Raw genomic sequence first — 17930 nt, forward strand, 5'->3', positions numbered from 1 at the left:
ATTCAGCATTTCTAAGGAAACTATTTATCTTTCACCTTTACAGACAATAGCAAGACAACTGGCTGAAATTTTGTTACGGGGCATGTGTGAACAGAGTTATTGGAATCCACTGGAAGATCCTCCTCACCAGTCACCCTTAGATGATCCACTTCGAAAAGGTTCAAATACTAAGAATTATGCACTCAGTAGAAGACCACGGGTATACACTGGAGAAAAGTATGGCTGAGTTTATACCTCTATTGTTTCTATAATGGCAATTGTTACACAGTGAACTAGGTACTTTAGTTTATATATTTGAAAAATGTAGAGGGAATTGGGCAATGTGAATGGGAATGTTTCCAATGTGGTGTGTACATAGGTATTCCCTGAAGAGAAATCAGGGAGCAACATGCTTCTCCAAGCAGAAGCTCGCACTGTATGCATGAGGCCTTCTGTTTTCAGTTCTCAGATATTTTATTTATTTTTGTTCTATACTAGGGTGTATGGCAGAGTCAATATCTCATGTTATGCCTGGGATACAAAAGAAAACAAACTGGGTGGCAAATCTGAGATAGCACATTTAAGAGTCTTGTGCTTTTTCTAGACCTCTGTTGTCCCTTATCATACAAAGGAAAGAATTAGCATTCTGGAGATTCAAATTCATTTCTGAAACATTATAAAAAACAAAAACATATCTAGCAGTTTCCAAGCTAGTTTATTTCCCAAAGCAGCTACCTTTTAATCATCTTAGGTTAGTTTTGGCATTTCTCTCTGATGCCATCTTCTTGTTGAGTTTTACTCTTCCACTGTTTCAGGTAAGTGGTATGCTATGGATCATTTTTGTGTAGCATATCCTATGGCTAATTCTTAAGTAGATTTGGTGTTTATCTCTTCCTTTTTTGAAAATACGTGTGGTTTTTGTTTTTTTTGTTTTTTTTTCAAAACTGATCACCATTAGTATATGTATTAAACGTGGATAGGTGTAGCCTTGAATTTCAACTTTTTAAAATTTAATAGCTTGGTGGGTTTTTTTTGTATCCAATCAAATTAAATATGGTTCCTGAGGTAAAGTTGTTTTCCTTAGATACAATCTGACAGTGCCAAATGTCTACTGACAAAAGTTTACGCTTTATTATAGTCCTTAGATGTACCTTACTGCCTGAAAATAATGTGCTTGTGTCAAAGCATACCAGTGAAATCTTGACCATTTGGCATTGTCTTTTTTAATTTATTTTTTGTGTCATTGTTACTAAGTTTGATCTGATGAAACTGTGTTGCTTGCTGGTTTTGATACCTGCTGGAATGCACTGAGAGCCAGAGAACTGAGTAATAAATTGTAGCAGTGGAGATAGTGATGTAACCAAGATTGTGATTTACCATAGTAGGACAGTGCTAAGTAATGCAGATGGAGAAGGCTGAAATTCCATTTAAATGTAAGAATAAAATTTTACAGAAGAGGTTGTGGAGTCTGGAGGATATCACTGAGAAGATATTCAGAATCCAACTGGACATGTTCCAGGGACACATGCCAGGTGACCCTGCTTTGAGTAGAGGGCCTGTACTAATGATCCCCAGACACCTTCTCTAACCTCAGCTATTATGATACTCTGAAATTGGTGTGATCTGGGAATCTCTGTTGAAGGAGAATGTTTTCTGTTCCATATGAAATTTTTGACCTTTTTTCTCCAAACGTGTTTTTTTTATATTGTTGTTCAGCTGGATTAACCTAGGCATGTCAAGTTTTTTTTTCATTTCAATCTTGTCTGACTGTTTAGAATGTGGAGTCATTAAAAGACAGTCTTGAGTTTTAGGAAAAGGTGTAGGCTTAGGGCACATTGAACAAATTGAGCGTTCAATTTGCCAGAACAACTACCGTGTTTCTCTGCAAGTACATAATTAACAAGCTGTACATGCAGGCAACCTTTCTGGTAAATACCTGGTTTGTGAATATCGCTTGATCACTGCACTTAAAAAGTATGTGTTGACTGCCCAAACACGAGGAAATCTCTTTTGTGCAGAGCCACACATTTTCTCATTCAAACTACTTGGTTTGGCACATCAAATCATAAAGAAAAGCCTGTTGCTCTCATATAGTATATGTGACTTATCAGTTATTATGAAAGCTTTTTTCCACGCTACATTGTTGTGTGCAAAAGAGTCTTCATCTATGTTAGATCGCTTACAGAGGTAGTCCTACCTTAAATTCTGAGATGTTTTGTTTTAGTGTTCACATTATCTTCATATTCTAATGTAAAATGCTGTCTTAGTGCAGGCATTTGAATTGTTTAGTTGCATTTATTGCAGACTTCCTTTAATGAATAATTGATACAGCAGCAAGCCCACATAATTATGATGTTATTATTACTAGCAAGTAGAATGGCCTTTATCTTCATAGATTTCTAGCAATTCTCCTTCATTGATCCGGAATACTTAGAGCAGGTTTCTCAGATTCAGTCTTTCAAGTCTATGTTCTTCATTCTTAACTTTTCCTCTTGTAGAAACATGCCTCCTGGCAAAAGCAAGGCTTTGTTTAGTGTGATTTTCTTTTTCTTGGAATGTGCAAGTGATGAGTTCCACAGTTTTAACAGAGCATGTAGTTAAGTCCCTTTCTTTTGTCACATCAGAGATTAATGGCAGATCAGATAAAACTTGCCTACCCAAGTGTCTAGTCAAGCAGTGATTGAAAATAAGCGCCTAAGACAGTTAACAGCAAGACAGATACGTAGGAAACTTTTTCCGAGGTAGTCATCTGACCACCAACTCTGTTGGGATCCTAGATGTACTGGGTTTTTTTAATAATTATGTTGCCTGTATATTAACTAACGCGTTGTGCTCTTCTGAGGATGGCGAATGTGATTTGGTTAATACCATTTTTGATTTCGTAGATCTCGACGTTAAATGCCTCTTCAGTTTTCTTTATCCTCAGTTGAACTGCTAAACTTCTTGGTTTGACTTTGGTAGCCGTTTCTTGCTTCCAGCTGCCTCTCTTGCAGCTTCCCTGTTACCTTGGAATTACTTTACTAATATGCCTGCATCTGTCAGGAAACGGAAGATGTCTGTGTTTGTTTAACTAAATTGAGCTTTTTGCATACAAATAAATTTCCCAGTAATGTCAGCATTAAGAGGATCTTCACAGAGAAACATCAATTTATTTACCAAAATATAGTCAAAGATGTGGGAGAAAATTGCATTTGCTTTCATTTTGATAAATGACTCAGTAGTTAGTTCTCTATGGGGTGACTTCCCTTTTTTCTTTGAGAAAGTAATTTCTCCAGCAACTATTTCTAGTCATTACTCTGCTTTCTAGGAACCATTGCCAGTCAGTCAGGTCACATCTACTCCCAGATTGCTAAATTCTGCATTGAAGACTCGCCAGGTTAATGAGAAGCAATCTGATGCTTCCTTTTTACTCCTAATTCTCTGTGCTGGGCAGTTCTTATTCGTAACTGTGTTTTGAAATTTCTTACGTAAAAGTTAAAATGTCTTCTAAGAGTTAGAATACTCTTAGAATTTAATGAGCAACTAGCATTGATTAAAACATTAAAATCCAACAACAAAACAACTGCCCTGGGGTCTTGGTTGCTGTATATTACTGCAGTAGGTTCACAATATTGCCTGCAGACCACCTGGTGTTCAGATTTTTATTTCCATTTCCTTTCAGGCATTTAATTACTGCTTAAATTTCTAGTACATTTAAGATGTACTCCAAGATGTTTTAATTTCAGGCTATTTGTTTTTCACATCTGTACTTTATTGTACTTCAAGCAACCTTGGACTGTAGGAATTGCTTTTTAACAAGAAATTATTTTCCACATTTAAATAGTTAATTGTGGAAATATTGGTCTGAATTAACAGGAGATAGTACTTTTGCTAATTCAGAAACTGTTTGGAGAAAGAAATCTGAAGAGTTAAAACACAGTCACTGGGTTGGGTTTTTTTTGTGTCAGAGAGAATAATTGAATAATTATTAATAAAATAGTTCCTAACAGTCATGTACCCAGTGCAGTTACTGTTGTCTGTCTACCAGTGTAGAAGAACATTCAGAAAGTATGCAGTTTTCAGAGAAAGCAATAAACTTTGCAAACTAATGCTATTCAAACCTTCAGCATTAAGTCATAAAGTACATTTCACCAAATATTTTAACTGCTTGGAAGTAACAGTGGTTATGGCAAGCAGGCAGAGGTTGCCGTGGCTCTATTAAAAAATATTCACAGCTATTGCATGCATAAAAAAAACAATTCTCAAGCATATCTGATGAAAGACTAAGAGATGTAATTATCCACATATTACCCAAACTACAAAAGTTACCTTGTTCTTTTTGAGAGAGTTTCTTGTTTCTGACCTTTGAATCAATGGTGTAGATTCAGCTCAGATAGATTGCGTGCCAGAGGCTGGTTAAACTATGGGTACAGTTTTTGCAGTTGTCAAATTATGTGCAATTTTGGGATATTTGAATGTGTTCAACTCTGACAGCTGTGATGATTTTGTTCTCTTATTGTGTTTGACCAACTTTTGTGAAATGCAAATTTAGAGCATTGCAAAGAAATGCATTTTAACCAATAGCTTTTTCTGTGCAAGTTACTTTCTGTTCTCTTTTGTGAAAATTTTCCATTTTTACAGTACTCGTACTATATTTGTGTAAGCTGCTCTTAAAAGCAATGTGTTCTGCTTAAATAATGAAATTCTTGTTTTGAACAGCATCTTTTGTCCTCAAGAAAATACAGAAGAAGCCTTACTTTTGCTGCTTATTAGTGAATCTATGGTAGGTAAAATAGAGCAAATGTGCATGTGCTGTATGTGTGAGTGTTTTCCTTTTTGGGTTCTTTTTTTTAATGAAAACAACTTTTTTATCATGCCTTCCATTATGGCTTGTTTCATTTTCTGTTAGGCAAGCAGGGAGTTGCTCCTGAAACTCAAGCTTCTGTTCCTCTGAGCCAGTAAGATGAGGTCTGCACTCTGAATAGGCATTCTTCTTTAGAGTGGCTGAACCTAGCCGCCTCCTAACTATAGGCAGGTGAAAACAAAGTCAGGTCTTTCATTTGCCATCATTTACCGGTATGAACCACTGCTTATGCCAGCTGGTTGCCATTCAGACAGACTGAAAATGTAAGTTATTTTTCTTGTGAAAACCAAATAAATCACTTATGAGAATAATAAACATAGTGGGGAAAAAAGTGTTTCATTGTGAAATGAAAAAAGTTTCATTGTGCATTAAACCTCAGATGTCACTCAAGTTTGTAAATGATTTTTAATGATACTGGCATTCAGCTTTGTGGCTGGATTCTTTTTTATTACGTTCTCATTTCCTCAGTAGATGATTCCTCTCAGTGGCCTACTTGTGCCTTTTATTAGCCTTTCATATTTTTCTCTAGTACGATTTTACTAGTCAGCTGCCAGCTGTCGTGTGCTGACATTCTTATACAAGATCAGTGGTATGTTCTAAGATAGCAGAAATGTAAAGCTGAAGCTGGAATTTTTTCCTGTTTTTCTAACTGGAGAGGTGGAACCTCTAGAATCTGGGGCATCCCATAGTCTTGTCTCACTGCACGTTAGAGTTAGTCTTTTAAATTCTTGAGGTGACCTTTGGCACCGGTTTGCGACACTTATATTTGGGGTTCCAGAGCTGGGCACAGTACTCCAGGTGGTGTCTCATGAGAGAGGAGTAAAGGGGTAGAATCACCTCCCTTAACCTGCTGGCCGCACTTCTTTTGATGCAGTCCAGGATCCAGTTGGCTTTCTGGGCTACAAACGCACATCACTGTGTCATGTTGAGCTTCTCATCAACCAACACACCCAAGTCCTCATCTGCAAGGATGTGCTCAATCCACTCATTGCCTAGCCTGTATTTGTGATTGGGTTTCCCCTGACCCAGGTGCAGGACCTTGTGCTTAGCCTCATTGAACTTCATGAGCTTGGCATAGACCTGCCCCTCAAGACTGTCAGGGTCCCTCTGGATGGCCTCCCTTCCCTCCAGTGTGCCAGCTGTACCACACAGCTTGGTGTCATCCACAAACTTGCTGAGAGTGCACTTGATCCCACTGTCCATGTCACCAACACAGATGTGGAACACCACTGGTGCCAGCACTGATCCTTTGAAGAAAACCACTCGTCACTAGTCTCCACTTTGATATTAGGTCATTGAATGCAATTCTTTGAGTGTGGCCATGCAACCAATTCCTTACCCGCTGAGTGGTCCATTTGTCAAATCCATGTTTCTCCAATTTTGCAACAAGGATGTTGTGTGGGACAGTGCCAAATGCTTAGCACAGGTCCAGGCAGATAATATCAGTTGCTTTTCCCTTATCCACCAATATAACCCTGTCACTGAAGGCCACCAAATTTGTCAGGCACAGTGTGCCCTTGGTGAAACCTAGCTGGCTGTCAGCAATCACCTCCTTATTTTCCATGTGCCTGAGCATAGCTTTGAGGAGGAACTGCTCCATGATTTTGCCAGTCAAAGAGGTGAGATTGACTGGCATGTAGTTCCCCAGGTGTTCCTTTTTTCCCTTTTAAAAATGGGAGTTATGTTTCCCCTTTTCCAGTCAGTGAGAACTTCACTGGACAGCCATGACTTCTCAAATCTGATGAATAATGGCTTTGCCACCTTATCTGCCAATTCACTCAGAATTCACAGATGCATCTTATCAGGTCCCACGGACTTGTGCACCTTAAGGTTCCTTACACAATCTCAAACCTGATCTTCTTCTACAGTGGGCAGCTTTTCCTTTTCCCAGTCCCTTCCTTTGCCTTCTGCAACTTGAGTGGTGTGGCTGGAGCACTTGCCAATGAAGACTGAGGCAAAAAGTTCACTGAGTACCTCAGCCTTCTCCATGTGATGGGGAACCAGGTCTCCCATTTCCTTCCAGAGAGGGCTTGCATTTTTTCCCTAGCCTTCCTTTTATCACCGATGTGCCTACAGAAGCTTTTCTCATTACCTTTGATGTCCCTGGCCAGATTTAATTCTATCAGGACTTTAGCTTTGCTAACCTGGTCCCTGGCTGCTTGGACAGTTTCTCTGTACTCCTCCGAGACCACCTGCCCTTGATTCCACACTCTGTAGACTTTCCTTTTGTGTTTGAGTTTATCCAGGAGCATTTTGTTCACCCAGGCAGGTCCCTTGGCATTTTTTGCATGACTTCCTCATTCATAGCTTGTTCTGTACTCGCAAGGAATTGAGTCAAATACTGATTAAATGTGGAGTTAAAAAGGAAGAAATTCTTGAGGCTGACTAAATATTTATGCAGTGTAGAAAGGAAAAGCCCAGGACTTCTTGATCAAAAGAAAGCTAAATGTCTTTTTTGTGTGTGTGTGTGGGGGTGTGTGTTTCCAAACCGAGCTGTGGATTATTCAGTTGATAATTCCTGAAATGTCTGTGTGTTCTACGTTCCATGTATCTCTGAAAATTTCTTTCAGTATTTAATTATTCTGATTTTAAAGATGTATTGATTATGTTCAGAGTTTAAAATGTTATCCTGATAAAGGGATAAATTGTTTCTTTGCTTTATGTATATCATTCCCTTGCCTCTGAAAAAGGGGAAAATAAGCTGCCCATTAAAATTTAGTGTATTTATGTAAATGTGTTCAGGGGGCCATGCTGTGTGTAATTAAAAGGAGGAAAAAAAAAGCAGAACATGAGAGAGAAGGTTCTTTAACTTCTGACTTCAAACTACCAGATACACTAGCATTTGTACCAATGGGAATATTAAACATCAAGAAATCCTGAAGTAGATAAGATATCAAGATAAGGTATTTTCATAGGCTTGATGGTATAGTGGGAGAAGTACTGGGTCGTCCAGTATTGGCAGTCTTAGCTACTGGGAGTCTTCAATTTTATCTTTTGCTCTTTAACACGGTTCCTTTCTGGTCAATTCATTTAATCCAGTTCTACATCATTTTTTTTTTTTTTTTTTTTTCTTTCTTGGAAGGAAAAGTTTAATGAAGGAATTATATTTTCAGTCTGCCTTTCACAAATTAAGTCTGACTACAAACATGGCCTGATTCCAAACCTGTGCTCAGAACCAGGGATGGTTTTGGCTTCTCACTAATAACTCCCGAAGGTGATTGTGTGTTTATCCTGGGCAGGTTACCACTCACAGAGAGTGTGAGAGAATAGTGTCATGGTTATGAAGAGAAAAGAAATTGAGTGTCGTATTTTACAAAAGCTGGGTTAGAGGATTTGAGGATCCTCTTAATATATTCTTTTACTAGCATGCAAACAATAAAATTAATTTTTAAGATATTAATATGCATTTTATTAAAAAAAAAAACTTATTTTGTTTCTTAGAACTCTTCAATCATTTAAAATCATTACCTAATTTATGTAATTAGACTCAAGTAATTAAAAATAGATCCATATTGAAGCATAAAGCTTGCCACTAATGTATAAAATTGGTGAGTCTTGCTATCTATAAATTAGTAGCAGATACTGTCTCTCTGTATGGCTTTTATCAACTGCCGACTGTCAGTCTGAACAGACTGGTAGTTACTTGAGAAGAATTATAGGCTAGATTACAATGACTGACTTTGGTGGTTTTTGTGGTGTCTTTCAGGCCAACCGTGATGCTGTACTGAGCAGAATACCAGAACACAAAAATGATCGTATCATCAGTTTGCAAAGTGCATCTGTGGTCTATGATTTACTTACTATAGCCTTGGGAAGAAGAGGCCAATATGAAATGCTCTCAGAGGTTTGTCGATAATAGTGAATATTCACCTGTCTTCATTGCTTATTTCTGTTTATCATGTTAATTTTGGTAGTACTTAAGGGCTAAAAAAATGGACGCTATCTTTCTGACTACTGTATAAATACAGTAAATAGTTTCCACCCCAAAAAGTTTATCATCTAAATTCATACGAGTTACCTGAGGTCATCAAGCACAGAAATTGTGTGAAAGGTGTGGTAAATGTTTAACAGAAAGTCACATGATTTTTAGGTGGCAAAGCATAGATCTGCTTAAAAGGGTACACATTAAATAGACAACAGGAGGGGATGGCAAGAGATAAAAGCTGCTGTGGTTACAAGTAATAGATATTTAAATACCTAGAAAAAGGATTTCTGATGTTTTATTTCAAAAGAAAACTTTTACACCTCATAATATTTGGAGTGCTCCAGAGTCCTCATAGTTTATAAAATGGCTTTGAAGTTAATAAAATGGAAAGATATTACTTGTTTAGGTCTGTAGGAAAGTGCATTCTTGATCTCAAATGTCTTGTTTGATCATGTGACTTTGCATGGCTTTTGTTAGATTGTAGCATCTTACTTCTTCAGGAAATTTTCAAGTATTGTTAACAAGTTTTATAGCTGAGAAACGAGTTTTATACCTGCACTTTGGGCAGAGCAGATCTTTCTGCTGCTCAAAACAGTGTTCACTCGGTAGCAGGATACTGTTGCTGACCATGATTAATTCTTGGTATCCAGAAGGGAAACTCCAGCATGTGTGGTGAGAAGGCATATCCAGGGTTTCATTTGCTGAGAGATGGTTTCTCTCTACCATCACAGAGGACTTTTAGTAACATAAAAATAATTTTTAAAAAGCCCCAGTTTTCTGATATAGCCTCTGGTATATGTTGATGGTCACCCTATAATCTGCATATTCTGTGATGTTAAGCTCTGAATTTGAACTCTTCTTGAAAGGACTTCATAGCTGCAAGTTGTGCATACAAGTCAGTTTTAATTATTACAGTAGAAAGTCTTTCACAAAACTAAGAAGTATGAAAGCTTGTACAGGACTGTAACTCCACAGCATAATCTAATCATGAATATTTCCATTTATTTGGCACTACAGACAGTATCAGCATCATTGGAGTTCTAGGAGGTTGCACAAAGGCTGCAAGAAACATGTTTTAGTGTAGAACCATTTAAAGGGTAGACATCAAGAAGTATTGTAAAAGAAAAAAACAAATTTGCTTTTTTCTTTAAGCAGCTGGCAACCTTTCCTTTTTCCATATTAGCCTTGCAACTAGGCAGAGGTTGGGTGGCCCTGGGTTCCAATTCCGATTCTTTGATTTCATCTATGGTGTCATGGTGGAATTGTTGTTGTTGTGGATTTTTTGCCTTTTTTAAAACGTTAAACGATGAGTGTGTTAATGGGAACATCACAGGTTTCTGGGATTCCTCCAGTGCCTCATTTGGGATGCTTTGGGTAGTATTTATGTTACAGTAGACACAACTTGTTTGCAGTTCTTCTTGCCTTTCTTAATGAGTTTTTTGGCTTCACCAGGAGAGCTACACGTATCTTTTCTTAGCCATGTATCCTGAAATCTAGGACATTGCCCTAAAAGGTAGAAGGAAAGTCTTACATTCCTCTCACATGAAGAAGAGCACAGAGCTTGCTTCCCTCACTGCTTGTGTTTCTGGTTTAGCCCCTGTAACTGACAGATGAATACCACTGCCTGTTCCTTTTCATTCTGTGTTTTGAGCACAGCTGAATGTTCTAGCTAATGGAAGATGTTTTAACTTGACTTCAGTCTTTTGTTTCAGTGCCTTATGAAAGTTACTTTTACTAGTGGTGATCTTGGTTACAGATGAGAGCAGAATTTCCAAATATCTGGAAAGTTGAAGAGCCTCTGTGTTTGGCCAACTGCTTAGTTGAGGGTTTTAGCCACTGCCTTGGGCTTTGACCCCTGAAGTCTACCTAGGGCTTGTTTTAGATCTTTTCTTGTTCTTTTAAAATCTGGGTCTAGCATCTTTGTAGTTGTATTTTATCAAAATAATATAATTTTGAAATGTTATTTTTAAAAACTATAAAATAATTCTTATCTACTTGAAAAATACTTTTTTATATAGAATCATTTAGAAGTACTTATGTCCATGAAGTATCTATTTTGAACATGGAAAAAAATCATCTTTTGAAGACCTGGTATAATAATACAATACTTTAGCATACAGATACTCTTAATGTACAGCTGCAGCAGGAGCTTAATAGGAAATGGTTATGACGTCTTACTTTTTCTAGTTCTTGTCATACAAAGCACAGTAGAAAACAGACTTTAAGAAGCTCTTAGAGTTCTGTTGAGTGCTTACAGGATATTTGCTCTCAAATCCTGCAGCCCACAGTCTGAAAGTTTTATATTTTTAAGTATTACAATAACACAAGTTCAGAAATGTAGGAATATTCTGTTCAGTTATGTAATAGGCATATGATTTTTTGCTGGCTTCATTCTCTGAGAGCTAATTGTGGTCATGAGTGGAGCTGTTGTAGTTTCACATCAGAAAGACCATTATTCTAACTGGAAATGGTATTCACCCACCAGTTCAAATATCTTGTCATCATCTTCTGCTTTAGCTATAGCTGACTACTTACAGAAGTAGTTATTTGCAATGTAAAAATATTAAACGTCAAAAATCTGTCTCAGCTTGTTAAACTGTTCTAATGCTGAGTCATGTTCTTAATTGAAAAGGTCTCATTTCTTTATGGAGTTTGCATACAATGGGTTTTCAGTTTCTTATGACTTAGCTAGATCAAAGAATTTTCTGCTGTCATAACTCCTTCTTACACAAAAGTACGCTCACTCTGTCATCAAGTTGGTTTTTAAGCTTTGTAGGATATGACATATAGAGCTTATCAATGTCCTATTAGGAGAGGTGTTTCCCAGACCAGTAGTTTTCCTAAATACTCATCTTTCAACTCTCAACCTTCAGGTGTATTCTTTTCAGGGAGAGATCATAATGCTAAGCAACAAAATTCAGTAATATGTACCACATTACCTGCCCGTACAGTCATTTTTGATTACTTCCAAGGCAGTATCAGCATTTCATTTCTGTCATTGAGGAGAGGGACTGTGCTGAATGTGTTTTCAGTTAAATAATCAGTTGCCATAAACCTGAAGTTTTCCAGGGTCTTGTTACTCATTATGCATTTTTCATTCATTTCTTGATGGAACTTGTTGCTCTTTGCAATTACTTACTCTTACTTGGTTCAGAGGAACCCAGTTTATGAGGTGTTCATGTTTTTGTGTAGTCACATACACATACATGCGCATATATCTCTTACCCTATGCATGCTAACCACCAGTTTTGTGACGTTAAGAAGAAAAAAATCATGCAACTTTTCACATTTCATACTCAATGAAGCCAAGTAAATAGAACTTCAAATCAAGGATGAAGATTGGTAAATAGATCATTGGTACATTGAAACTTAGAAAAAGTTACAGATGTGTTTTAAGTATTAAGCTTCCATGCAACATTTGTTTGTGTGAATCTTTGGGATTATATGGCTGCTGTAGGTCAGAGTTCTGGAAGAAGTGCTGAAATTACTTAAATCATCTGTAAAATAGTGGTATCGAAACAGGTAAAGTTAGTTGTATTTGAAAAGGTAAGCTTGAATTAGTTCTCCTTCATGTAGAGGTGCTTAGTTTAGCACCATGGTTTTACTAATCAGTAGGGAGAGAGTGGGATTTAGAACTTCGGTTTTCTGCCAAGTTCATGGGGTGAGGTGGAGGTGTGTACTTTACCCAGGCATCTTTGCAAAGTATCAAAAGTAATAGAAGGTATCACATATAGCTTGCTTGCTTTTTGCTGTGATCTTTTTGCTTCCACTGATGGAAAGGAAGTCCAGTGGGAAAACAAATCCTGTGTTGTTTTTCTTGATAGATATTTAATTAACTTGTATGCAATGTGATTGTGAACTTTGAACAGTGGTATTAGAGTTTCTTTTTAGAGGTGTCATTCCTTTATAATAATTTCATGAAAATTCTGTTTAGTAATAGTCTTGATTCTGGAATATTGTATAATGGGAAGTATTTTAGCATATATTACTTATCTGTAGCAAATAACTTCTCACATTTGTTTTGTTTCACACTCAGTGCTGTTCTTTGCTTCAGGTTATGTTGAAGTGTGGGAACACACTGTGCACCTGACTGTGCTTTCTGTAATGTTAAATCTGAGTTTGAATGTGAAAAATAATTCATGGTATTACGGTTTAGCATATACATAGTAGCTATCAGACCAGAAAAGCTGCTTCTTTATAATTGGACAGGCTAGAAAGTTAATTGCTAAATTAGTTTAATCCAGAGAAATGTTGCACCTTTTGACTCTCTGGAGCTGGCCTGATTAGTGAAAATGAGCACAGCAAAATGAAATTATTCTTATTTATAACAGCAGATGTGAAGCCTTCAAAATTAGCGTATAACTCTAAAGCAATATATTTAATGTCGGTATAATAATAAGTCATTTCCCTTTGGCATTCAGTTATTAAGTTGAAAATCTCAGCAGAATATTGAATGTGAAGTTAAAAGTCTTGAAAATAGAAACAATAGTTGGGTGAAGCTTTACTCCACCCCACCACCGCCAGACCACCCCCTCACCCTTGAACTGGTACTGATAAGTACTCGTGCCATTACGTATTAAATATTCACGACTTAGGAAGACTGTATATACAGCTTTCCTTTTTACTTAAGACTTATCTCTTGCCTTTTGCAGCTGGTAGCTTCAGTAAGCTGATATTTATAATTCCTTCTTCCAGACTAAATAGGGCATTACCAGCAGGAGTATTTAAACAAACATTATAAATGAGAAATCAGTTTTCTGTTCAATTCTTTTTTTCCATGTAGAATCTGGCAACTGTTTTCACTTAACTTATTTGAATGATTTAAATTTGTAACTATGTGTATTTTAGGTATGAGTCTATAAGAAAAAAAAAAAAATAATATTAGTATACCTTCCTAATAATTGAAGAATGTGTCCTTAATAATTTTCCCCCCAAAAATAGTGTTTAGAAAGAGCCATGAAGTTTGCATTTGAAGAGTTCCACCTCTGGTATCAGTTTGCATTGTCCTTGATGGCAGCAGGAAAAGTAAGTATTTTTTTTGTGTAATTCTTCTATTGGTGGCTTTTGATAACATTTGGCACTTCTGTAATTTTCATCTGTAGTGTTTTTGAAAATAATTCTGCTTCTTAAATCAGCTGAGTACACTGTACTCCTAAATTTATGCCTGGTACTGTACAAAGAATGTTATTTTAATAGTTTCTAACTTAAGAAGATTGACAGGTGATGACAAGAACTATCTTGCCAATAAGCTTAAGCTAAGCTAATTGGGTGTAAGTAATGAGTTATACGGGATCATAATATCCAGCAACAACTTGTTGAAGTGCTGTTTTGATGAACAAATTTTATGCTTATGTACAAATTGATGCTGTTTCATGTTGCTCTTGGTTTTTTTTTCTTCTTGAGGAATTTCTATGTCTTTTTTGATGTTACTGTCTTTGAGACTGTATATTCCCTGCAATTAAGTGAGATGAATTTGGAAAAAAAAAAAAAATTATATAACCTAGGAACTTATGTTATCAGATGCAATGGCGTACCATTGGAATTACATTCTGGGCGAATGTTTCACTGGAGATGCTAGAGGTTAAATAACAGCAGTGCCTAAAGTATTGTTTCACTTGCACAAGGAGTTGTGACTTTTTCAACAAAATGTTTAGTAACGTCTTCTTCACATAGGAAAAATAAATGATGGAAATAGGAATGTTCTGCCTGTGAAACATATTTATGCTTTCAGTAATTTTAATGGAAAAATTTTTTAACAGTCTGCTCGAGCTGTTAAAGTCTTGAAGGAATGTATACGTTTGAAACCAGATGATGCAACTATTCCACTCCTTGCTGCCAAGCTCTGTATGGGATCTCTCCACTGGGTAAGCTTTGCCACTCTTGGTCTTTTCAGGAAGAGCTGTGCTAAAATGCAGCAAAATCTTGGTTTAGGGATCTAGGAAATACTTTAGCATAGTGACTACATGCACTTGGTCATCTCTTAAAATACAGCACAGATCACAGAATCATAGAATGGTTTGGATTGGAAGGGATCTTAAAGATCACCTAGTTCCAATCCCCTCCCATAGACAGGGACACCTTCCAGTAGACCGGGTCGCTTAAAGACCCATCCAACCTGGCCTTGAACACGTCCAGTGATTGAGCATCTGCAGCTTCACTGGGCAACCTGTTCCAGGGTGTCACCACCCTCAGAGTGATGAACTTCTTCCTAATTTCTAATCGTGATACGTATGTGCATGTGCACATCCCTTTCTGCATGGTTAATTTAAAATATTTGACAGCAATGGTTATGTTTATCAAGGTAGCGTATCTTGAAATGTTGGCATACAGAGATTAAAAATGCAATTTATACTTCCATTTCCTCTGTGTAAGAAGATTTTTTTTTTTTTTTTTTTTTAAGTAATGAAACAAATCTCTTATATTCAAGGAATTGTTTTGGTGATACCATGACTGCAGTCATTTGGGCTTTATGAATTCCTAGTAGAGAGAATGTATTTTTAAAAGAAGTGTTACTTCAGTTGTATTTTAGATACCCTGAAATTGGTGTAGCTGTACAAAAACATTAAGGTGATTGAAGATCATCATGTGTTTTTCAAGATACACATGTAATTTTTAGAAAAATGAATATATTTTAAAAATAGAAAAAGAGGAGGGAAAGGCCATAATTAAAGATTGAGAAAATAGTGCTCTAGCAGAAACATAACTTGTTGAGGCTGACAAAAATACAGTCTTAATAATTAACATAGATCCTAGTTCTCTAAATTGATCCCTATGGATTGACTCCTTGTGGAGTAGCTTACTGTACTTTTACCTTTACTAGAATGGATTCAAGTATTTTTTTCTTTCTGGATTGTTAAATAGTGTGCTGGCATGGGTGGTCAGTTAGACCTTGGTCTTTTACATGTTTATTTGTGAGTTTGCATACATTCAGCAGTACTGTATGTGATGCAGCATTCTGCATGGCCATACTTCGTTTTGTGGAGTTGGAGCCATAGTTCTTTTAATTGATTTTCCTAAAGAAATTAATCATGGGACAAGAATTCTTATTTATGAAATGCGAAAGTGGTAGATGGCATATATGGACCAGAAAAGCCTGTGTTTTTTTGTTTTTTTTTTTTAAAGGAAAAAAGGCAAAGCCACAGTAGTTTAGAAAGATCTTTGTTACGTGCCAGAGTTTCTCTCAACCATAGGAATGAAAGTTCTAGCTTAGAAACTATGTTCTTTACTCAGTATTTAGCAAGAAAACTAAGCCTAATGAAACAAAAAATAGTCCTTAAAAGCATTCATGGCTGAGATTTCAACAGATTCAGCATGCACATGCCGTGTGTTGTTCTCATTATAATGTAAAATTTAACCGTTTTTAGATTTACATGGATGTTTTATAATATTTTTCAGTTGGAAGAAGCTGAAAGATTTGCCACAACAGTTGTTGATCTTGGGGAGAAAACATCAGAGTTCAAAGCAAAAGGCTACCTGGCACTGGGACTGACTTACAGTCTGCAGGCTACTGATGGTAAGATAAGAATAAACATTCACATTGGGAAATTCCCATGTTGCCTGAAAAAGGATACCTAGCAGAATGCTAGACTTAAAGCTTCGGCTTGGAACTATTTTTTCAGTCAGTACATTAACACTTCTTCAATGAGTATGTGGAATGAAATCTCTTGATCTTGCATATCACTGATTAAATATATCCTTTTTAGCATCTTTGCGAGGGATGCAAGAGGTCTTGCAGAGAAAGGCTCTTCTTGCATTTCAGAGGTGAGTGTTAATCTTTCCATTCCATTCTGCTAAAAGTAGTGAGAAGCTTTTATTATCTTAAAAAGAGGTACTTGTAAAAGATTGCGGAAAGAGGATTTCACCTCTGGGAGTCTCCCTTCATTGAGTACAAAGTGTATTTCTTTAGCATTTACTTCATTTTCTGTCAAATATCTAGTACGATTTCTAAGGATTTCCTTTTATTTAACTTTAAATAAAAATTTTGTGTTGCTTTGTAGTATAATGTATTTGTGCAAAGGAATATTCTGTTCTGATCTAGAAGGGAAAATTGTATGATGCGAGGTTTCAAATCATGGTTTGATATATGGTGTTTCTGGAAGTGTTGGTCACTGATCAGATTGTGTAACAGGCTTTTGCAATTAGCTCTGTAGTAGCAGAGCAATAATTGAGGCCCTGCTGCTGTAGATGAGGGGCAAAATACAGATAAGGAGGAAATAAAAATTCAGTCTGGAGATCATACAGTGTAGACAGTGGCAACACAGATGCCCCATCTTAACATAAGTTCCTTATACAGAAGAAGTGCTGTTAGGCATGACAGTACTTCACTCTCAAGGGTTCAACGCTGCAAATGAAATGACCATAAAGGAGTGAAAGAAAACATCTTTACCCTAATTATGAAAGAAATCTCGATGACAAAGCTGGCAGAAGTTCTGCAGCATCTAAATATGCTCCTTTTTATGGTTATATACCCTTGAAAACCCTAATTCTGTGAGATAGGCCTAAATGCTTCAGAAATACCAGTTTGTTCATTAATGTGAATATGAAGTCTGGGATTTTTGATGGTAATTTTATATCTGAGTGCACAGGGTTGAAAAAGTGTTTTGCAGATAACTTCAGCATGAGGCTGGTATGTAGTGGTCCTTAACTATTCCTCTGTATCTAATTGTTTCAACATATCTTTGCTCTTCCTGTTCCTTAATTTTTTTTAGTAGTTTTTGTATTACTTTGGCATTCTTCCTCCATGCTGAAACTGAACTTGATACCTCCTGGTTTATATCTCAGTTCCCCATCCCTCTTAATAATCACTGCTCCAAAAATACTGTGCTAACCTTTTCTTGCCATTTCTGCCCATTCACTACTGTTGAGATTCTAACAGTGAATTGTTTTCTTCTGATGATTTTTTGAAACAGCAAGGGATGAAATGAACCATAGCCTGAAGCCAGCCCATTCAAGTTCAGCATCTGCTGACTCTACCCTCCAGTTTAGTATAGCGGTTCCTAAAATTCTGAGGGTCGTTCCCTATAAAGCTGTCTGCAAAATTTTGATTTTCTGAGGGTTAAGGTTGTGCAGCATTTTGACCACATGTAAATATGAGGATGCTTTTATAGGCAGCATACTGCTTATTTTGTTATTATTTTATTAGTTTGCCCTAGCGGGGAAAAAAAAAAAGTGGCTTGAGTTAAA

At 36.7% G+C, this 17930-nt stretch overlaps 1 protein-coding gene across 1 annotated transcript in view; it reads left to right on the plus strand.

The window, feature by feature from the left end:
- The window catches only part of TTC7A (tetratricopeptide repeat domain 7A), a gene marked incomplete at its 3' end in the record, with an annotated part of 86397 nt that overhangs the window by 31385 nt on the left and 37082 nt on the right, over positions 1-17930 (plus strand). Inside the window, exons 6-12 of the mRNA XM_008945958.1 lie at positions 44-216; positions 4678-4741; positions 8529-8666; positions 13689-13772; positions 14507-14611; positions 16143-16260; positions 16451-16508. Coding sequence (XP_008944206.1) covers positions 44-216; positions 4678-4741; positions 8529-8666; positions 13689-13772; positions 14507-14611; positions 16143-16260; positions 16451-16508 — 740 coding nt within the window. The remainder of the gene's footprint in view (positions 1-43; positions 217-4677; positions 4742-8528; positions 8667-13688; positions 13773-14506; positions 14612-16142; positions 16261-16450; positions 16509-17930) is intronic.

Source organism: Merops nubicus, unplaced genomic scaffold (assembly GCF_000691845.1).
Source record: "Merops nubicus isolate BGI_N331 unplaced genomic scaffold, ASM69184v1 scaffold10158, whole genome shotgun sequence".
NCBI classification, from domain to species: Eukaryota; Metazoa; Chordata; class Aves; order Coraciiformes; family Meropidae; genus Merops; species Merops nubicus.